We start from the raw sequence: 23,268 nt of genomic DNA, 5'->3' as shown, positions 1-23,268 counted from the left end.
TTGCAGAACTATATTATCATTTAGAATAAAAACTGAATAATTTATCAGTTGAACAATTAATCAGAGGTATTTTTATATAATTTATTAGAATTTTGAGAAGTCATAAATCTTTAGTTACTGGTTTTTCAGTTAAACAATGTTGTAAAATTTGGATTCCTGGGATCTGAAAGGCATGATTCATTTATATTAGTCATTAGGCTTAAAGTATGGTATCATGCCTGTGCTCTGTTGTTATCAGGACCCTTGTAGAAGTGAAAAAGAATGTGTTTTAAATGTTGTAAATTAAGTGTACAAAGCGTTTTGATCTTGACTTTTTAATTTCAAATGTTAATGCATGTATTGCATACTTACAAAGATTACATAGTGTCTATAAAAAGTTTGCCTGTAGATAAAGCAGTCTCTGAAAATATTTCTGCTATCCATGAATGCAGTCTTCAGACTTTTTTTTCAGTTACTATCCATTGAAATTTCAATACAAAAATGCCATTTTGTTGAGTATGCTGTCACATGTTATAGTCCCTGCAGTTAGGAAACTGAAGATGGAGGACAGCTTGTGTTACATTGCAAAAATCCCATATCAAAATAAAATAGAAACCAAATAAATAAGTAAATGGCACCATTTTTGCCATGGTGTTCTTCCATTATTGTTTTCATTTACATGCATGCATCTTTCCAAGTCCAGAACTAAGTAGCTTTCTTTATTCACAATATTCAAAAATTTTCCTATTTGGCTAAAACTTAATAGTCCCTTCCTCTTGCATGTACACTTAAGCTTTGGAATGTCTAGGCGCCTTTTAACTGTTATCTATTTGTGTTTATTCATAAGCCTGCAGTGGTTTCCGGTGTGCATAAGAAAATGAACATTAGCCTGTGGAAGGCAGAATCAATTAGTCTGGATTTTGGAGACCACCAAGCTGATCTCTTGAACTGCAAAGACAGCATTGTTTCAAATGCCAACGTTAAGGAGTTCTGGGATGGTTTTGAAGAAATTTCAAGTATGTTATTTTTCACTGATGTCTTACTCATAACCCTAAGATGATGAATTGCTAACACAACTTAAATTCTTCACCCATGAAGCATCCATATTTACATTGTTCTTCAGTTTATTTAAAAAAAAAAAAAAATAGACGCCTACAGGTAGTTAGACTTAATGTGTCCTCAGCAGAGACAGAAAGATCTAGAGTTCTGGGTCATCCTCCACTAATTAGTGAATTTGAAGCCAGTTGAGCTAAATAAATAAGACCCTATCTATAAGAGACAAAAATTAAAGAACTTAGAAATAAAATAAAGGCACACGCCTTTAATCCCAGCACTCAGGAGGCTCTAGAGGCAAGCAGATCTCTGTGAGTTCGAGTCCAGCCTGGTCTCCAGAGCCAGTGCCAGGATAGGCTCCAAAGCTACACAGAGAAACCCTGTCTCGACAAACAAAAGAAAGGAAGGGGGGGGGGGAGAAAGGAAGAAAGAAAATAATGATTCATAATCCTAACTCTAGACCTAATTTCCTTTCACTTTGACATAATTTAAGCTGTATTTCCTGATAAGGACTTCCTCAGTTATAGAAATTAAATTATATGGTTTATGTTAAACACTTTGAAAATTAAAAACTATAAATGTGTGAGACTAATATTATCAAATATAAATGATTAGGAAGAGCAATTTCTTAAAGTAGTTAATGCCATGTATTGCATATTTAAATCTTGAGGCTGGAGAGATGGCTCTGCAGCCCTTGCAGAGGGCTTCAGTTTGGTCACTTTGGGTAACTCACAGCTCCCTGTAACTTTAGGTCCAGGAGATTCAAAATCTTCAAACTTCCTTGGACACACACACACATGCACACACACCCAATCAGAATCCATGAACCTTCTGTGTGCAGAAGTCTAACTGTTCACATTTCTTTCATGAATGCAAAGGCCTAAGTTATATTGAAAGACCTCCACACCCCCAAGGGCCTCAGGATCCTGAGGAGTCTCCAAGAATCAGAAACCAGACCAAGAGCTGCAAAAGCAAGAGAGTTTATTGAACGAATGTGCATTCGGGTGTCAGCAATATCGGGAAAGCTGCACACACCAGCAAGGGTTACAGGCTCCTTACTGGTAAAAACCACAGATCAGCATACAGGCAAGGGGCACAAAGTGATTGATTACAAAGTATGATCTCATGTTAGAGTGGTCACCCAGGTGTGACCTGCTTTTTTACAAAGGAAAAACCATAGAACGTACCCTGGAAGGTCCTTGATTGTCTGTTGGCCAGCCAGGTGTGACCCAGAGAGGGTTGTCTTGGCAATTGCCCCCGTCTAAACCATAGGATGTGCCCGGGGCTGGGGCCAACTTCCTTGTAATGGGCCAAAGCCTGTGGGAAACTTTTTCTCTCTGTGAACTAAAATCTTTTAAAACTTTTTCTCTCAGCAAACTAAAATCTATCAATATTTGAAGTAACTAAATCCTAATTTTTATAGAACGGCAGAAAAACAAAAGTGGAGAAACAGTGGTTTTAAAGTTGAAAGACTGCCCATCTGGAGAAGACTTTAAGACCATGATGCCAGCAAGGTATGACTTGGGAAATTGAACTGGGCTTGTTCCCAGCATAAGTAACTACTAATATAGGCATTAAAGTTTTTTTGTTTGTTTTTCTCAATAAAAATAGATAACTAAAAAGCAAAACTAAGTCTCTGCAACCTTATCAAGGGGGAAGACTTCATCCTGAAGAAATACTTGTGTTAGGGTTCTATAGTATCCTTTTGTAGGCCTCCCTCTTGCTGGAGCATTTACATAATTTGTTGTGTTTAGAAAAGTATAAATGAGCTGGGCATAGGCAAATAGCCGGGAGTTGGTGGTGCATGCCTTTAATCCCAGCACTCAGGAGGCAGAGGCAGGCGGATCTCTGTGAGTTCGAGGCCAGCCTGGTCTCCAGAGCCAGTGCCAGGATAGGCTCCAAAGCTACTCAGAGAAACCCTGTCTCCAAAAACTGAAAAAAGAAAAGTATAACTGATATATTAGTATCATGTATACTCTATGCCTGCCTTGTACAGTAATCTAGTTTAGACTCTGAAGGTTTTGATTCTACAATAGTACTGTATAGTTTAAGGGAAGGATATTCCAGTCTTCACAAATGAAGAATTTTGTACTTCCTGCTGGACTGTGGTGCTCATGCCTTTAATCCTAGCACTTAGGGAGGCTGAGGCAGGTGGATCTCTTAAGTTGAATACCAGCCTTGTCTACAGAGTGAGTTCCAGGATAGCAAGAGCTACACAGAAAAACTCTGTTACCCTGCTCCACCTCCCCCCAAAAAGAATTTTGTACTTCAAAATACTTTAAACCCAAATCTGTATTCAAAAGAAAGCTGTGTTGTTATCTTTAGATATGAAGACTTTTTAAGAAGTCTGCCATTGCCAGAATATTGCAACCCAGAAGGGAAGTTCAATTTGGCCTCCCATTTGCCAGGGTTCTTTGTACGCCCTGATCTAGGACCCAGGTTATGCAGTGCCTATGGTAAGTATATGTTTCCATTTCTCTTTTGCTTTTTCTTTCTTTCTTTTTTTCTTTTTAACAAGGAAGGTAAATCTTATTTTCAAGAGGGAGAATTGGGCATTATTTCTCATTTTTCTTTGCTGTTATAAAATCCATAGCTTAAGAAAGAAAACAAAACAGAAAGGTTACATTTGAGAGGATGGAGAAAATATATTGACCACACTTTAACCACCAACAGTGATGTCTGGCTACTATAAATTCTGAATAATCACCCTGCCTTGGAGGTTAGTTGTAGAGCCCAAGAGAATCCCTGAGTTCCTGCCTTCCACATGGCAGGTCCTTAGCTCTTCTGCAATCCAGCAATATTCTCCCCCCCCCTTTTTTTTATTAGATAGAAAATTATTTTACATGTCAATCCCGGGTCTCTCTCCCTCCCTCCCTCTCTCCCCAGCCCCCCCCCCCACTAATGCTCTACCCATCCCATACCCTTTCTGCTCCCCAGGAAGGGCACGGCCTTCCATGGGAGGGGGGGTCTTCAAAGTCTGTCATATTCTTTGGGATAGGGCCTCGCCAACCCCCTTTTGTCTAGGCTCAGGAAGTCTCCCTCCATGTGTGGGATGGTCTCCTAAAGTCCATTCCTGTGTTACCAATAAGTACTGATGCACTACAAGAGTCCCCATAGATTTCCAAGGTCTCCTCACTGACACCCACATTTAGGGGGTCTGGATCAGTCCCATGCTGGTTTCCCAGCTATCAGTCTGGGGACCAAGAGTTTTCCCTTGTTCAGGTCAGCTGTTTCTGTGGGTTTCACCAGCCTGGTCTGGACCCCTTTGCTCAACAGTCCTCCTCTGCATCTGGATTTCAGTTCAGTTGAAGATTTAGCTGTGGCTGTCTGCTTCTACTTCCACCAGCTGCTGGATAAAGGCTATATGATGGCATATGAATTAGTCATCAATCTCATTATCAGGAGAGGGCATTTAAGGTAGCCTCTCCTCTGTTGCTTAGATTGTTAGTTGGTGTCATCTTTATAGCTCCACTGTGTAAATGTACCACATTTTTTTCTATCCATTCTTCAGTTGAGGGACATCTAGGTTGCTTCCAGGTTCTGGCTATTACAAATAATGCTGCTATGAACATAGTTGAACAGATGCCCTTGTTGTATGAATGTGCATCCTTTGGGTATATGCCTAAGAGTGGAATTGCTGGATCTTGTGGGTAGACTGATTCCCATTTTCCTGAGGAATTGCCACACAGATTTCCAAAGTGGATGTAGTGTTCCCCTTTCTCCACGACCTCTCCAGCATAAACTGTATTTGGTGTTTTTGATTTTTGCCATTCTGACAGGTGTAAGTAGACCTATAAACTCTAAGGAAATAAAAGCAGTCATCAAAAGTCTCCCAACCAAAAAAAGCCCAGGGCCAGATGGCTTCAGTGCAGAATTCTACCAGAAATTCAAAGCAGTGCTAATACCAATACTCCTCAAATTGTTCCACACAATAGAAGCAGAAGGCTCATTGACAAATTCTTTTTACGAGGCTACAGTTACTTTGGTACCCAAGCCACACAAAGATACAACTAAGAAAGAGAACTACAGACCAGTATCCCTCATGAACATTGATGCAAAAATACTCAATAAAATACTGACAAATCGGCCGGCGTTGGTGGCGCACACCTTTAATCCTAGCACTCGGAAGGCAGAGGCAGGCGGATCTCTGTGAGTTTGAGGCCAGCCTGGTCTGCAGAGTGAGTGCCAGGATAGGCTACAAAGCTACACAGAGAAACCCTGTCTTGAAAAACAAATAAATAAGTAAATAAACAAACAAATAAATGAAATGAAATACTGACAAATCAAATTCAAGAACACATCAGAAATATCATCCACCATGATCAAGTAGGCTTCATCCCAGTGATGCAGGGATGGTTCAACATATGAAAATCCATCAATATAATCTTCCATATAAACAAATAGAAAACCACATGATCATCTCACTAGAGACTGAAAAACCTTTAACAAAATCCAAAACCCCTTCATGATGAAGGTCTTGACAAGATCAGTGATAACAGGAACATTCCTAAACATAATAAAAGCAATATACAGCAAACCAACATCCAACATCAAACTAAATGGAGAGAAACTCAAGGCTATTCCTCTAAAATCAGGAACAAGACAAGGCTGTCCACTCTCTCCATATCTCTTCAATATTGTCCTTGAAGTTCTAGCTAGAGCAAGAAGACAACAAAAGGAGATCAAGGGGATACAAATTGGAAAGGAAGTCAGGCTTTCACTGTTTGCAGATGATATGATAGTTCTCATAAGTGAACCAAAAAACTCTACCAGGGAACTCCTACAGCTCATAAACACCTTCAGCAAAGTGGCAGGATACAAGATTAACAACAACAAAAAAAATCTGTAGCCCTACTATATATGGATGATAAATGTGCTGAGAAAGAAATCCAAGAAACATCACCCTTTACAATTGCCACAAACAGCATAACGCTAACCAAAAAAAAAGTGAAAGACCTGTCTGTATCGTAAGAATTTTGAGTCTTTAAAGAAATAAATTAAAGAAGATACCAGAAAATGAAAGGATCCCCCATGTTCTTGGATAGGTAGGATCATCATAGTAAAAATGGCAGTCTTGCCAAAGCAATCTTCAGATTCAATGCAATCTCCATCAAAATCCCAGCACAATTCTTTCCAGAACTTGGAAAAAAAACAATTCTCAACTTTATATGGAAAAACCAAAGAACCAGGACAATAAAAGAACTTCCAGAGGCATCACCATCCCTGATTTCAAGCTCTATTATAGTGCTACAGTCCTGAAAACAGCTTGGTACTGACACAAACATATACAGGTAGACCAATGGAATCGGATTGAAAACCCTAATATTAACTCGCACACCTGTGAACTCCTGGTTTTTGACAAAAGAAGCCAAAGCTATACAATGGAATGAATAAAGAAAGCATCTTCACAAATGGTGCTGGCATAACTGGATGCTGGCATATAGAAGACTGCAGATAGATCCATTTCTATCACCATGCACAAAACTTAAGTCCACATGAATCAAAAAAGACCTCATCGTAAATCCAGCCACACTGAACCTCTTAGAACAGAAAGTGGGAGGTACAGGAGACAGCTTCCTGAACATAACACCAGTAGCACAGACACTGAGATCCACAATTAATAAATGTGACCTCCTGAAACTGAGAAGCTTCTGTAAGGCAAAGGACACAGTCAACAAGACAAAACGACAGCCCACGGATTGGGAAAAGATATTCACCAACCCCACAACAGACAGAGGGCTGATCTCCAAAATTTACAAGGAACTCAAAAAGCTAGTCTCCAAATCACCAACTAATCCAATTAAAAAGTGGGGTATAGAATAAATAGACAATTCTCAATAGAGGAATCTAAAATGACTCAGACAAAGTGTTCATCATCCTTAACCATTTTTCTTTAAGTTGGGATTTTATGGCAGTTTAACAGATTTTAATCTAAAAGCAAATTGTCTAGTGGTTTTTTTACCCATTAGTAAACCTGTTCTTTTAATAATGCTCTTGAAATCTTTTTTAATGTCCAGTAATAATACAGCAATTAACAGCCAGTATATTCAAGTAAATACTTAATTCCTTATAACATCTCTATGTATTTTTATTGAATTGTTTTATATGTGGCATTTCTATTGATAGTTTTTAGCAGCTGGATTTTGGGGGCAAGTATTTATAACAAGGCAACTAAAACAAAAGTTATAAGTCAATTGTTTATGGGGATTATAGATGTGTACAGTACTCTGGGTAAAAACAAAAGTTATAATTCAGTTGTTTCATGGGGATTATAGGTGTATATAGTACTCTGGAATAAAGGCCTCATCTCTCACACAGGTGTTGCTGCTGCTAAGGATCATGACATAGGAACCACAAATCTTCACGTAGAAGCTTCTGATGTTGTTAATATTCTTGTCTATGTCGGAATAGCAAAAGGAAATGGTGTCCTTTCAAAAGCAGGTAAACTTAAAGAACAGCCACTGTTGCTACTTAGGTTACAGGGCTAACACAATAGATTGGGGGTTGGGGATGTGTTTTAACCTTTGTCACCTGAAAATTACTTTTCTTGTTTATCATGTAGAAGAGAAGAAATAGCAATTTTAAAAGTAAATGTTTTTATTTGTGCCTTTGTTTTTACTGCGTATTGTATTTATGAATGCATTTTGTTCAAATCACTTGTAATCTTGTGCTTAATAGCTACCAGGTTTTGAGGGTGTCTGTGAGATACCATTTGTGATTCTAACACACCCTTGGATTCCAAAGAAAAAACGTTTTTTCTGAGACCATTTTTCTATGTTCCTAGATTTTACTTTTCATTCTCTAGTTTCTCTAAATCTCTGCTGTTACCTATTCTTCCCTCTTAAATGTAAAGTCACACCTCTTAAAATTTTTTTCTCCACAACTTCTCTTCAAGTAGGTATTTAGTTCTGATTGATGATGCTGCAGTTAAATAAGAATAACAGCAGACTCAACTATTCTTTCTTCTGAGAAGCAAGCCACCTCTATAACTTCAGTCATTCTGTTACTCCTACCCTCAGAACAATTCCTTTGCCCTGTTTGACACCCTCTGTCTCTGGCTTTTACTGAAACATACTTGTATAGTTCTTTCTGGACCATTGTGTTGGGTGACGGTATTAACTTTCTCTTCACAGTTTGGACTTGGCTATTTGGAACATTCACCTAAATCTGACACCTCGTGAATAGACTATGCTACAGTTATAGATGTACCTTTTCTACTTTGCTTTAATTCTGTCTGTATCTCAGAATAATCTACAACTGAGTGACTAAACTGTTGGAGATAAGGAGTCATTCTCATACACATTGTATTTTTATATATATTTGGCAGTTAGAACATAAGATCTCAGCTTTCTCAGCACTGTAAGGCTTAGATTACTTAGGTCCTTAATGGTCATTTCTGACTATAATGAAGTACTCCCAAAGCAGTTCTGTATAGAACTGGAGAGTCATTGACACATTTAAGTTGTAGCTCTAGCACAGAAGTATAAGTAACTTTAGTGCAGATTACGTAAGCTTTCTATGTGACATTGCTTAGTTGCCTCTTTTTTATGACCCTCTACTCTTACTTATTTGTATATAGGTGTTTTTTGCTTGCCTTTATGTATGTGTACCATGTCGTGCATACAAGTACCCACCTAGGCCGGAATAGTGCATAGGATCCACTGGAACTGGAGATTAGATTAGCCATGTGGGTGCTGGGACTCGAACCAAACCTAGGTCCTCCGCTAGAGCAGCAAGTACTTTTAGCTGTGGAACCATCTCTTTGGCTCTTCTACTGTATTGAAATGTCCCTTTAGCACTTTTTTCACTTTGAGGAACTTAACATCTGCTGTTTGTAGTACTATTCACTCAAGGCACAAAGCATGGCAACCCTCTTACTCATCCTTATTCCCTATCCCCCTATTCTAGCATCTTTGCTCTTTTGAGAAAACTTTATTTTTAAACATTTTTTACTGATGTTTACAGAGAAATATTTTAGAATTACATTCATAAACATCTCAAGCAATAGTAGCCTGCTTGAACATACTTATAGTATTGTCCTTTGTTTTGTTATCTTTTTCATTAATTCGGGGAAAACTTTGTCACACCTAACATCAAAAACTCAACTATTCTCTTGGTGCCTTTATATTCATAGCATTTATTAAATATCTTCAATTTGTGTAGATTTATTAATACCTTCTGGAACTCCATGAAGTCCTGAATTTTAAAACCCCAGAATGAACCTATTGTTACTCTATTACACGTCTGATATTTGAATTAAGAAATATTTGCAGTGAGATTTGAATATTGTATTGTGCTGTCATAGATGTTAGGAAACATCATTTACATCCTTTTATTAAGACCTTCCAGAACCCCATCAACTCCTGACTTTTTGTCCCATCTCCCCCAAGAAAAGAACATGACCCTATTAATCCACTAATAATTGTTTAAATTAGGAAACCTTTGTGCTGGGCAGTGGTGGCCAGCCTGGTCCACAGAGCGAGTTCCAGGACAGACTTCAAAGCTACAGAGAAACCCTGTCTCAAAAAAACAAAACAAAAAAAGAAAGCTTTGCAGCCAGATTTGAATATTATTATGAAGATTTTGCCATCACAGATGTTAGGAAATATCTGATATATCCTTTGGAGTCGACAGTATTTGAAACACAGAAAACAGACTGGAAAGATTGCTCAATGGTTAAGAGTACTGGCTACTCTTCCAGAAGACCCAAGTTCAGTTCCCAGCACCCACTTGGCAGCTCACAACTGTCTGTAACTCTAGTTCCAGCAGATTTGATGTCCTCTTTTGAACTTCTGAGGCAATAGGCACACATGTGGTACACATATATATATATATGCAAACAAACACACATGTTAAAATAAAATTCTTTTTAAATCAACATGAAAATTTTTGCTGTAATTTTCTTACTTGAAATGCCTAGAATTGATAGTTTTATTTATGTTCTTCTAAATTTCCTTATGTAGATACGGTGATTTCCAGTGTGCCAAAATTTGATTGCCTGATGTTTCCTTAGAACCATAGCTTTATGAAGAGATGACAAAGTAACTATCATAAGGGCAAAGGTTCTATTGAAATTAACCAGAATGGTTCTCATTAGTAACCAATATTAAGCAAATGCACTCATATAACTAAGCCCTTTTACTTACTTCACTGAACCTTTTAGCTCAAACATATAATCAAGGCAATGGTTCCTGTTGGCTTTACTAGTTAGAAAAGCCAAATAATAAATGTCAAAAGTTTAACTTTGTAGGTTAAGATATGCCTTGAGTTTATGATGTTCAGACCACTCTTGAGACAGGGAGGATGTTGTTTAGTTTGAAACTGAATTTCTAGCTCTAAAGTAGATATTCTCTGTCTCTGAAGCAAACACATGGGAAATCACTGTTTTTCTTCCTGTGGACACAGGAGTCAGAAACTCAGTGTTGGGTATGTAATTCTGCAGTGAGATCACATATCTTTGTAGAGAAGCTGGGACAAGAGGATCATGAGTTGCAATCCAGACTTTGTTGCATAGCAAGTTCCATACTAGTTTGGGTTGCATATGGGACCTTTCCTTCCCCCCAAAAAGAGGCAAGATGAAAGGTCTCTCTCCTGCTCTGATAATCAGCCTTAGAAGATCCAGCTCTTTGGTGGTCTGAACTGACCAATTGAAAATAATTGCCTGTGTTTCAGGAATACTTAAGAAATTTGAAGAAGAAGAATTGGATGATATTTTAAGGAAAAGATTAAAGGATTCAAGTGAAATGCCTGGTGCTCTGTGGCATATTTATGCTGGAAAAGATCTTGACAAGATAAGGGAATTTCTTCAAAAGGTATAATTGAAGTTTCAGAGAATCCTACCTCTACCTTGAATGTGAACTAATTATTTTTCTACCTTTTGGGGGGCGGGGCATTCTGCAGTGTAAGATAATGTAAATACTTTTATACTTTTAGTCCTTTTTAGTGTTATATTGAATTTCAAAAGCTCCTTTATATTGAGCTAGAGCATTGGCTCAGCAGTTAAGATCATTTGATCTTGCAGAGGACCCAGATTTATTCCCAGCATCCACACGGCAGCTTATAACGAGCCAAAGACCTCTTCTGGCCTTTGAGTGCACCACACACAGATGCAGGGAAAATACCCATACAGATGAATTGTAAAAAAAAAAAAAAACAAGTAAATAAACAATTTTTTAGAGCTGCTTTCTCTTGTTATTAAAGCCCATTTATTTTCCATTTTATTTTGAGGGTTTTGAATGGCAACCTGTTCTTGGCTGTTAATGCTTTCTTGGTCCCTACAGTGAAGCACTACCCTACCCAAGAGACACACATAGATACCATAATACTGGTAAAAGGAGCTGTTAGGAATTGCCTGGTAGTTTTGGGCTTTTTAAATACTTTGAAAATTTCATGCATGTATATAATGTATCTTGGTCATTTCTAGCCCCTCCCTTTCTACCACACATCTCCCTTCTTAACTTCCTTTCTTTTGTGTGTGTTTGTTTGGCGAGGGGGCAGGGGTGTTCAAGACAGGATTTCTCTGTGTAGCCCTGGTGATTTTGGAACTCACTCTGTAGACCAGGCTGGCCTTGAACTCTGCCTGCCTCCCAAGTACTGGGATTAAAGGTGTGGGCCATCACCTGGCTCTTTTATAAGACACTCTAGTTCATGCTACCTATATGTATGAGTTATCCAATAGGCCGTGGCATCCTACTAGTGACCACTGCTAAAGAAAAATGACTGTCTGAGAAGCCATCAGCTGTCAATAGCTCCTTGCTAGGGGTGTAGCCCTTGAAGTTCTCATCCCCACCCCAGATCTTGGAAATTAAATGGTTTAATCTTGTGCAGGTAATCACAGCTGCTGTGAGTGAGTTCATGTGTTTAACAGCGTGTTCCTTTCAGAAGATGACATTCCATGTGTCACAGCTCTCCTCCCCGTCCTCCAGCTTTTACATTCATTCTGCTTTTGCTTCAGCAGTGTTCCCTATAGGGTTTTGGAGGTTGATGTGGTTGTCCCATCCACATAGGCACAGTTTGCTTTTAGTTTCCACATCAACCTTCACCTATTATAAAAGAAGCTTCCCTGACCAAGTCAAGAGCATCAGAACCGTCTGGATAGATGATAAACATGAGATTAACTAAAGAAAGGGTCATCATTTTCTGAGTTTGATGCCCTGACTCCCAACCTCAACAGCGATTCTACTTCACCATATTTGGTCTATAGTATTTGTTTGAATATACTAAATTTTTGTTTCTTAACACCTTTAATTCTTGGGTTAATTTCTAATTGACCAAATAGTAGTTTATATCCTTGACTAAGAGTAATGATAAAATAAAACTCAGTGGTTTGACGACTTTAAGGAGTCACTGTTGTTGCTTATTTTGTTCATCCTTTTGAAAGGATTGAAATAATATTCCGGTGATCTATGCTAGGCAAAGTGAAGAGTCCTTGCAAATTACCACCCTTGGAATGCCTAAAAATGTTTTAATGTAAAATTTAATAAGTGTGCCTTTTTAATCCAGCTTTTTATTAACTTATAATAGTTCCTTGAAATAGATCCTTGAGGGGTTAGGTATCCTTAAGGGGTTATGAAATCCATGTGGATGATTGGTTTGGCTTTAGAGAGAAAAACAGACAAGTGGTTTTTCTTCATCTACATGATTAGGAAACAAATGTAAGGAAGAAAACGAAATAGACAAGAGCCTCACAGTACAAAGAAGTAGTGAGAAGGGACAGTGCACACTAACAGTGATGGTGTTTTAATACCCTTTGGCTTTTTATAAATAATTGCAGGGTGTTTAAAGATAGATTCTTACTCTAGCTCTGAGTGGCCTGGAACTCGCTGTATGGAACAGACAGGCCTCTAACCCAGAGAGAGCCAGCCATTTCTGCCTCTGCAGTGCTGGGCTAAGCCTTGAAACAGTTGTTGACGATGTTTGAGATTTGTTATTTTATATGTACAGGTATTTTCCCTGCATTTATGTCTGTGTCCCTTGTGCATGCAGTGCCTGAGGACACCAAAAGAAAGCACTGGCTCCTCTGGAAATGGAGTTGCAGATGCTGTCAACTGCCATGTGGATATTGGGAACCAAACCCACATTCTCTGCAAAAGTAGCCAGTGCTCTTAACCACTGAATCCCCTCCCCAGTCCTCAGTCATTGCTTTATGAAAGTATGCGAGCAAGCAGAAGACCAATGCATATTTTTCTTTTAACCTCTACTAGATTTCAAAAGAACAAGGCCTTGAAGTTCTGCCAGAGCATGATCCAATACGGGACCAAAGCTGGTATGTGAATAGGAAGCTCCGCCAGAGACTGCTTGAGGAGTATGGAGTGAGAGCCTGCACTTTGATTCAGTTCCTTGGTGATGCCATTGTTTTGCCAGCAGGAACACTTCATCAGGTACATATTTATGTAATTCTAACACCTCTGTACTGTGAAGAAGTAACTTTGGAAAATAAATTATTCTGTGTATAGGTAAAAATAAAAGGTGTTACATAGGAAGATGACCAGCACATTGTATTTCCATTACAGTGGTACTTACAATGTTTGAAATCTAGAGTAATTAAATACTTCTCTACAGTAACTTCCTAGAAAGTGTACTGGATGATTGTGTTTCTTATGGTCCCGTGTTCATTTCAGAGATGTTCATTACAGTCACTTGTAAATTGGGATTAGGAACCTTTTATGTCATTTATTTGTGCTAGCCTTATCAGAACATAGCAAACTTGTACTCAAATGTAAATGACTTTAGAAAACTATCTATGTTGTGTTTGGTAACAGAGAATAGGACTTGCAGGTCCTTGTTTACATGTCTAGCTTGCTAAATGTCAGGGTGGTTGTTGCTGTTTTCAGTCATTTAAGACATGCTGTCAGCCTTCCAAGTTCTAGGGGTGTTTAAAATTGGGTCTCAACTTGCAGACCAGGCTCTTCCTGAACTGGCAGTGGTGTTGGTCCCTATGGCTCTCTAGTGATGGGATTATAGGTGTGTGTCACCACACCTCATTTCAGAGTTAAGTTTTCATTCATAGTTATGGTACAACTTTTAAATTATATGTATGTGTGTATTTTGTGTATTGGTATAAGCCAGTGAGTACAGGTGCCTATGGAGGCACGAGCTAGAGTGAGCCACAGCTGGGGGTGCTGGGAGCTAAAATCAGGTTCTGGAAGAGCAACACAACAGGTGCTCTTAATTGCCTGGCCTTCTTTCCAGCTGTTCCCCCCCTCCCCTCTCCTTTTTTAGGGATGTGGTTTCATGTAGCCTAGGCTACCCTGGAACTTAGTGTGTAGCTTCTGAGTATGTCCTAGAACTTGTGCTCCTTCTGCCTCTACCTTTTGCTTCTATGAGAATGCCGTTTCATTGCACTCATACCAGCTGTGATGTTCACATTTGTAAAGCTGGAAGTGAAAGGAGGATTGTTTCAAGTTCTGTTCCTGCATGGAGTAAAATCAGACCCTCTTTGGGTAGATAAACAAATAGCAGTAATGAAATCGTACAGTGTGTATTGTTCTGTTTTAAATTGTGGATATTTGAGTATAGGTACCCACAGGCCAGAGGCATCATCAGGTCCTCCTGGAGCTGGCATTACAGGTTACTGGCCTGTAGTAAAGTAGCCACTGACATGGGTGCTAGGAACTGAACTCACATCTTTAAGAGTAGGTACCTTAAGCCTGGCATTTCTTTCTTTCTTTTTGGTTGAGATAGGGTTTCTCTTTGTAGCATTGCTTGTCCTGGAAGTAGCTCTGTAGAACAGACTGGCCTTGAACTGACAAGAGATCTGCCTGCCTCTGCTTCCCAAGTGCTGGGATTGAACCACCACCACCCAGCTCAATTTTAGCTTTTCTTTATAATTCGTTTCAGGTTCATCCATAGAGTATAGAGCAAGTGATCTGTTTTTTGTTGCTAGTGAGCTGTGGCAGCATAGGAAATATTTTTCAGTCTTATCTGGAATTCATTTGGGTTGTTTCTAGTTTTGGCAATAAATAAATGTAAACATTTACATATAGGTAAATAATGGCTGGAGGCATTTATCCGGTCAGATGATAAATGGGTGACTAACTTTAGGAAACTCCCACTGTTCTCTAAGAAGGTTGTGCCTTTCCTCGCAGTGGTATTATGTACAGCTTATTTTCTCTGCTTCCTCTCTAGACCTGGGGACTTTGAGGTTGTTGTTTTTATAAGGAGTGGGTATGGGGTATAAAGGAAATCACAGAGTTGAAATGGCATTTTGTTGTTTGGACGGGGCGGGCTTCAGATGTGCAGTGATCTGACCAGTTCCCAGCATGCTTTCTTACAGGTGCTATATTCCAGCCCTCATTTTTCTGATTCCTTGGATGGCAGGTTGGGGAGGAAATGAACTTTCACAGTTCCAATAACCAATCCTGATGTTACCGTCTAGGGACTACACTGTGAGATGTCCAACTATTTGAAACATGTACCACTGCATCTCAAGGCCAGCACTGCTAAGAAAGAAGCAGCATACTGTTCTGGCCTCTCAGCAGTGAGTAGGACAGATACTAGAAGACAATGTCATTTAAACAGTACAGGGCAGTGCAGAGTTTATCTTAGCAACTAGAAGTGTGATGGCCACAGTTCCCTTCACATTCTACAGCTCACTCTAAAATTGTAACTTATGAATCTTGTGTTTTTAAACCTTACAAATTTGTGAAATTATATCCATCTCTAGACAGAGCTACTAAACCTTTCTGTCCACCATAGTGTTCTGAATGGCCTTTAAAACTAAGATAGAGCTGGGGCTAGAACTTAGTAGCAGAGCAATGGCCTAGATTGTGAGGCTCAACACCCCATGCCAACCCCAGTACCACAGGATAAGAAACAGAAGGGAAAGAAAAATGAACATATTAATAAGTTTACCCTAAGATTCTTAGCTTACTAGACTTTTAGCATTTATAGTAAGTGACGTCATTTTCAGCTGGGTTGGGCGATCAAGGTGCATGCCTTTAATCCCAGTACTTGTGAGGCAGAGGTACAGGGCTCTCTCTGAGTTTGAGACCAGCCTGGTTTACAGAGTGAGTTCCAAGACAGCCAGAGCTCGACAGAGAAACCCTGTCTGGGGAGATGGGGAGAATTACAAATTGTCTGCATTTGAGTGACCCAAAGAAATGTGTGGCAAAACCTCACCTAACATTTTCACAAACAACCAAATGATGATTAACCCTTTTTTTAAAAAAATAACATTCAGACTATAAACATAAAGCTCTGTTTTCTAACCTCCCTCCTTATGATTAGCGACTCAAATATCAAAAGAAAAGATGTAGATGGAATGGGAAGCGCTTGTGTTCTGCTTTAAAACTGGATCCTTTGTTTTTTAACTCTCAAGATTTCAGCCAAGTTTATCAGATAGGGGTTGTTTAGAAACACATGCATCCTGTAAGCAATAATAAAAGTTGGCAGTCAGAAAACATTCTAAAGCGCCATGAATTGGCAAAGCTGACATAGCCTTTCCAAGGTCTGGGAGGTAACACAGCTCAGAAGAGCCAGGAGGCCATTTTAAGAAGAAAGTCTCTTTAAGGAAATCTTTGTCAGCATACAGCTGACCACTGAAAAAAATGGGACAGAGACTTCCTGACCATGCCCAGCAAGAAATACAGCATTCTCAGAAACTCTGCCATGTGACTAAAGAATGACTGCAGTCCTCAGTTACCCATAACACCAAACCTTAAGGAAAGAGAGATTGATTCCCAAGGCTCACATGGTAATGTTCAGATGCCCAGTTCTCAAACTAGAGTGTTAAACACATGCACAGAAGCAAAAGGATGGCCTGTTCCAAGGAGAGAATGCATCGACAGAAATGTTCCCAAGGAAGCCCTGAACTTGGACTTGCAATGCAAAGAACTCCAGGAAACACCATGGATAAAATATCTAAAGGGAAACCACAAGGATAATGGATGAAGAGAATAAAAAGATCAAGACATGGAACAAAGGATCTAAGTCAGAATTTTGGAGACTTTAGGTCATGCTAGAGCTAAACATATCAAAAGGTAACATGCTAAGACTCCTGAAGGACTGACTGACTCACCCCACAGCATGCCCAGATAAGACATGGGAATCACAAGGCTGGTATGAGAGAGTTAATATAGCAGTGTAAAGCATCTGTTAGACAAGACATCACAGGAGTTGGGCTCCTGTTGACTTGCCATTTATTGGCTGATTTGTCTTGGGACAGGAGCTGAGCATCTCATCCATAGTCCACTGTTCTGAATAGAGCATCTGTTCTACAGACAATAGGAAGACCCAGTGAGACTGTACAGACACGCTGCACATGTGAGGCTCCCACTGTTACTCCAGAGGAACCAGAAGCCTAATGAGCACAGAAACAGAGCGCTTACTTTATGGTGCTACCAACTTGTCAATAGAGGCACAGTGCTTGAGTTAAACAACCCTGCAGACTTCAGCAGCTGTTCAGGTGGTCATATGTCCAGAGGAGGAATTCTAGCCCCTCTGGAATCCCATCACCCTGTCATCAATTAGATTCTTTCCCACAGTCTCCATTTCCCACTTACTATCAGCTTCATCTCACTCTTCCCAATTAAATTTGTTTTGCAAACTTAAAAATTAGAGTCAATGTAAGTGCTTAGTTTTTCAGTTATTCCTTCTTTCCCAGGAATTTTTATGGCATTTAAAAATCTCTTTTGAAGACAAATAAAGACTAAACAAAAAATTCAGATTAGATCCACTTGGGCCTTCTCTTGTTACACAGAGCATTTAGAGAAAGCAGTTGTTAGGAACAAGGACATGCAGAAGGTGTGACTGCTAAAACAAATGGCATAATGCTGACTGAAGAAAACTATTTAGTCAACCAAGAGAAACTTTTGAAAAACTTAGACTAAAGTCACATGAGATTAGAGGGTCTCTTTAATTGGCTAATTTGAAACAAAGGCACAAATAACAACAACAACAAAATCTAGATCAGTTCCAAAATGAAATTTCTGACCCCAGTGCCTAGCAAATGAACTAAGTTGCATTTCCTTTTTTCTTTTATTCTTTGATCTAAGAATTAATGTTGACATGACTAAGGAATAGCAACCACACAGATTGAGTGCTTCTTATAGCCTCTCCTTAGGTTTTAACATAATACATTTTGAAAGACCATCTAGACAATATTGATAATTTAGGATCATATTAGCCTCTCCAAAGGATTCCTGGAAAAGTCATTTGTTTTTATCATTTAAAAATACTTCATTTACAAAGTCACTTCACATGAAGCTGTTTGGTGACATAACTTTCTCATTAAAGTGTGGTCTTAAGCTCTGAAATCCATTTGATGTTTTGGGAAAATTCTCTAGCAGAATTGTCCTTTGTATTTATTCATTTTAGACTACTTGACTTTTCTTTTCTCCCACTGTGACCTTCTATTCTAAGATTTGTATTTCACGTTTTTTCTTTTGGAATAGGTACAAAATTTTCACAGCTGTATTCAGGTAACAGAAGACTTTGTCTCCCCAGAACATCTTGTACAGTCATTTCATTTAACACAGGAACTGAGACTTTTGAAAGAAGAAATCAATTATGATGATAAGCTACAGGTAAGGAATGTTCCAAGGAGATCCAGTTTTGTTTTTTGGCTTTTTATATTCAGACAACAGTCTGTATACACTCCAGCTTAAGCAGCTACTGCCTGCTTGGCACACTAAGATAACCACAGTCAACATCAGCATTGGTTTTAACTGAACTCATTGACTGACTGGTGCTGAAATCTGGCACTTGGAGCCTTTATGTTTCTTGTCTTAAATTTGATACTCCTTGGTTCCCTTAAAATTAATCACTTTTCTTTTTAAGCAGGCATGTAGTGCATGCCTTGTAGTCCCAGCACTTGGGAGGCTGCAGCAAGTGTATTGCTGTAGAGTTTGAGGCTCACTTGCGCTACAGTGAAATCCTGTCTTGGAATACATATGTACTTTTGTTTTTAATCTAGCAGCTGTCCTTTGTGAATTTCTTTCCAGCTCAATTGGTTACAAATACCATCTCTTTCAGGTTAAGAATATCTTGTATCATGCAGTCAAAGAAATGGTGAGAGCTTTGAAGATTCATGAAGATGAAGTAGAGGATATGGAGGACACTTAGTGCGGTTGGAACTGGGATACCCCTTGAGTGACAATAGGGCCTGACTTGAGCTCCATTAAACCATCAGTGCCAAGAAATTCTCTTTGCAGTAATTACTTGCTACTGACAACCATACCAGTATAGCATTATGTCACTGCCCCTGTGATTCAATGCTAGCTATAAAACAAGCTAAATTTAAAAGCAGCACTATATAGCTGCTCCTGTATCATAATGTATATGATGTTTGTGAAGATGCCAGATTTAAAATGATGTATTTATTTTTGGTAAAAAAAAAAACAAAAAAAAATCTATGCTATATTGTTGATCAAGTGTAAATGTGCTCTTGTACAGTTTAATAAAATAACTGATATTTTTCACTACATTGAGACAGTTACTGTGAGAATAGGACATAAACACCAGCTGTTGCCTGCGTTTGGAAAATTGCTGGATTGCACAGCAGTCATGTCATAATCAGAAAATTACTGCCAAATAATTGTAAAATGTGTAAAATAGAAAGTATATAGATACTAAACTCAGACACTTCAATATTTTGTTGAAGCTATTGACTGTACAATTAAACATTTTCAAAAGGTGTAATTTATTTAAAATTGTCTCATTTTGGTAAAATTTATGTGAAGTTTTAAAGCTAAATATTAAACTTAATATGCTATGTAAATATATACATATATACATTTAAGGATGTATTTTTTTAAAACATTGGCTTGCTTTTGTTAAAGTGCAAGTGTTACATATGGCTTTGTACATTACAGTTGAAAGGGGTTTTACATTTTCCATTAAAAAGACTTTATCAAGAAGCCTGATGTTCCAATTCTCCTCTCTGGTGTGACCCCGCTGGGATAAAGGAACTCTGCAACTCACTGTGTGGCCCTGCCAAGTTTGTTGTGTTTCCATAGTTGATCACTGTCCCAGCTAGTTGCTTGAGGCTAGCCTTTGCTGCTGGAATATGTAGTTTTCCATTGATATCTATGGGTATTGAGAAGAAAAAAAGGAGTAGCCCAAGTTGGCTTCCTTGCAGTTTGCTTAGATTTAACATGGTTTGTGTCCATCATCATTTAGCTTCATGTGGGCTGTTAGGATACAACCCACTTCACATTAGTTACCCATACCTGGCACAGGAACCATTGAAATGGAATCTACTTGCCAGGAAGAAAATGTACTGAAGACTACTTTACATGTGAGCTTTGTGCTTTATATCATTTTCCCAAATGCCACAACTCCATATGGTTTGTGGGTTTTTTTTTTTTTTTCAGTCCTTCCCTCTAAAGCATCCATCTCTTGTTTCCAAAGCACTGAGATTATAGACTGCCCTACCACTTAGCTTTTTATGAGTGAGATTTATATAGGGATTGCCCTCAGGTCCTCATGCTTGTCTAGCAACTTGACCAACAGAACTATCTCCCCAGCACCTTGAGCAATAATTACCACATTGCACCCGTCCTTTTGGTTGGCTCTGTTGTTCTTCATATATACAAACGTCTTACTGCGTCCATTTCCTATCTAAAGTGATTATAGAGATTCTCTAGATTACAAGCTGGAGACCTAGCTCAGTATTTTAAGAAGCCTGCTCCACAATCATGGTAACTAGGGTTCACATCATCTCAACATCATGTAAATAGTGGGGTGGCCCTATAAACAAATGCCTCCTAGGGGGTGAAGACAGGATCACTTTAGGCTGCTGGTCTCCAGGGACTGGGGAGGTGGCTCAGAGGTTAAGAGCACATACTGCTCTTGCAGAGAATCCAAGTTTGGTTCCCAGGATCCACATAGATGGCTCACAACCATGAATAACTCTAGCTCCAGGGGATTTTACACTCTTCTGGACTCCATGTGTACCTGCACTTACACAAACATAGATGCAAAAGAAATCAACATGTTCAGGTAGCAGCCCTGCCTCAAAGGAGTGTCAGGGAGCAGTAAAGGAGGACATCGAGCGAACTTTGCTGGCTTTGGCAAACGTGCGCATGCATGCACGTGTGCACATAAGTATCTTCAAAAGAGAAAATGAATTAACTAAATATGTAGAGACATCAGGGCCTGGGGGCTTTTGTAAAAATGAACCTGCATTCATATGGTAGTCATTACCCTTAGTTAGACCTCCATATGGGTACTTTTCTTGACTAATGAATATGCATATCCATTTCTTTGCTGCCATGTATTCTGAGGTTGTAACACAACAACCTTTTGTTAGGAAATACAGGCTTAAGGCTGGGCGTTGGTGGTGCACGCCTTTAATCCCATCACTGGGGAGGGAGGGAGGCGGATCTCTGTGAGTTTGAGGCCAGCCTGGTCTGCAGAGTGAGTTCCAGGACAACATCTAAACCACAAAGAAACCCTGTCAAAACCTATTTGATGAGTGTATGCAATATGCAGGTATAGATGCAGCCTGCTGCTTCTGGATGCCAGCCCAGCTATGAAGAAGGGAAAGGAATGCAAATTAGCCACCATTGTATAGTTAATTAGTTCACTCTACTATGCATTGGGTATCACAGGCCAGATAGGATATAAAGCCATGTGAGTTGCTCATGTCATGTAAGATTTAGAAGGTGACTAACTTGCAAGAGTTAGGACATTGATGATTTTACAATTAGATGAGTGTCCCTTAAAGCTATCAGAATGAAGTGAATAGTATTCAGAGTACTCTGGTGCCCAGTCCATTGAGATACATTCTTAAGTCCAGACTGGCCTCCCAACTCCCTGAGCTGATGAGGCTGACACTGAACTAGTAGTTTTTCTGCGTTTGTGTCCCTTCTCTGAGTGCTGAGGGCTGTAGGCATGTGCATCCATACTAGGTTTCTGTGGTGCTAGGGCTGGAGCCTAAGGCGTACTGGGCTTCATGCTGAGCATATACCCTACCAACATAGATCTCATGCCCTTAGGTGACTGAAGCAAAAGGAAAATTGTCACCAAGTCACTAGCTGTGTAGAAAGTTGAATTTCTAGTCTTGGCCAGGGAGGTTTTCTCAGCTGACTTCAGCTGTTCAGTCAGATCTCAGTTCTGTGGTACTACTAGGCACTGACGTAGCATGTTTTGACTCCTGTATCACAAAAAAGAAATCAGCCCTCATCCACAAGCCATCCTAGATGCAGGGAAGAATAGAGGTTTGCTTTTGTGTGTGTGTTGTGTAAGGGCTCAGTTTGGGGGCCAATGGAGGCTACACTACATTGGGTGGAAGTCAAGAGGGCAAGTGATGGGAATTGGTTTTCTCCTTCTACCATGAGTTACAGGGATCAAACTAGGAAGAAGTATGGCAATAAGCACCCATACCCTCTGAACCAGAAAACACACACACACACCCCTACCTCATCCTCCAGCCACCTTGAGAGTCAACTGAGGCGGCAAGACTTGAAAGTCCAGGTTGCCAGGCAGTGGTGGCACATACCTTTAGTCCCATCTCAGGAAGCAAGGGCAGGCGGATCTAGCTAACCTGGTCTACAAAGTGAGTTCCAGGACAGCTAGTGCTACAGAGAAAGACCCTGTCTCGCCCCCGCCCCCCCCCCAAAAAAGGTCCAGGTCAGTGGCCAGAAAGATAAATGACTCAGTGATTAGGTTTTTCTTCCAAAAGACCCAGGTTTTACTTCCCAGCACCCACAATGGTGGTTCACACACCTTTTATAACTCTAGGTCCAGGGGATCCAACACCCTCTTCTGGTCTCCATGAGCTTCAGGTAACATGTGGTGCAGACATATATGCAGACAAAATACCCATGTACATAAACAAAGATCAAAGGGGATAATAAGCCTTCAGTTCCTGGTGCATCACATTTCTTTTTAAAAATTCCATGTATCTAATTTTTGTGTGTAGTCAGAGGGCAGTTTGTACAAATTGCTTCGGTCTTGGGTCCGGAGGAACAATGTCAGGCTGGGATTAATGCCTTTACCCATTGAGCCATCTCACCAGTCCCCATTCTTTCTTAAACTTTTATAATTGGGTTTCCATATCTGTTCTAGGCTAGGCAAGCAAGACTTGGGTACAGTAAGTGGTAGAGAGCTAGCATAACATACAAGGCCCTGAATCCTACCCTAAGATTGCCAAGGCCTCAGTCAGACCCTTTACATAGCATGCTAGAAGACACAAAATTAGTTTCTCTGTCCACCAGATGGCACTACTGATCATCCGTGGTTTCTAAAGGAAAGAACTGAAACAACCCCTAGTGCTACTAGTCACTTCCTGAC

At 39.6% G+C, this 23,268-nt stretch overlaps 1 protein-coding gene across 10 annotated transcripts in view; it reads left to right on the top strand.

The window, feature by feature from the left end:
- Jmjd1c (jumonji domain containing 1C) overlaps nucleotides 1–19,889 on the top strand; it is a 165,739-nt gene extending 145,850 nt beyond the window's left edge. For all 10 annotated transcript variants that reach the window (XM_027395050.2, XM_035451969.1, XM_027395048.1 and 7 more), the window contains 8 exons: nucleotides 827–995; nucleotides 2,456–2,546; nucleotides 3,358–3,488; nucleotides 7,351–7,473; nucleotides 10,705–10,844; nucleotides 13,236–13,412; nucleotides 18,426–18,557; nucleotides 19,006–19,889. In XM_027395050.2, the coding sequence (XP_027250851.1) occupies nucleotides 827–995; nucleotides 2,456–2,546; nucleotides 3,358–3,488; nucleotides 7,351–7,473; nucleotides 10,705–10,844; nucleotides 13,236–13,412; nucleotides 18,426–18,557; nucleotides 19,006–19,095 (1,053 nt within the window). In that variant the 3' untranslated portion in view covers nucleotides 19,096–19,889. The remainder of the gene's footprint in view (nucleotides 1–826; nucleotides 996–2,455; nucleotides 2,547–3,357; nucleotides 3,489–7,350; nucleotides 7,474–10,704; nucleotides 10,845–13,235; nucleotides 13,413–18,425; nucleotides 18,558–19,005) is intronic.
- Nucleotides 19,890–23,268: the final 3,379 nt, after the last annotated feature.

The sequence above is a fragment of the Cricetulus griseus genome, assembly GCF_003668045.3.
Source record: "Cricetulus griseus strain 17A/GY chromosome 1 unlocalized genomic scaffold, alternate assembly CriGri-PICRH-1.0 chr1_0, whole genome shotgun sequence".
Lineage (NCBI taxonomy): Eukaryota > Metazoa > Chordata > Mammalia > Rodentia > Cricetidae > Cricetulus > Cricetulus griseus.
The sequence above is the reverse complement of the archived record's forward strand: the minus strand, read 5'-3'. Positions and strand labels throughout refer to the sequence as shown.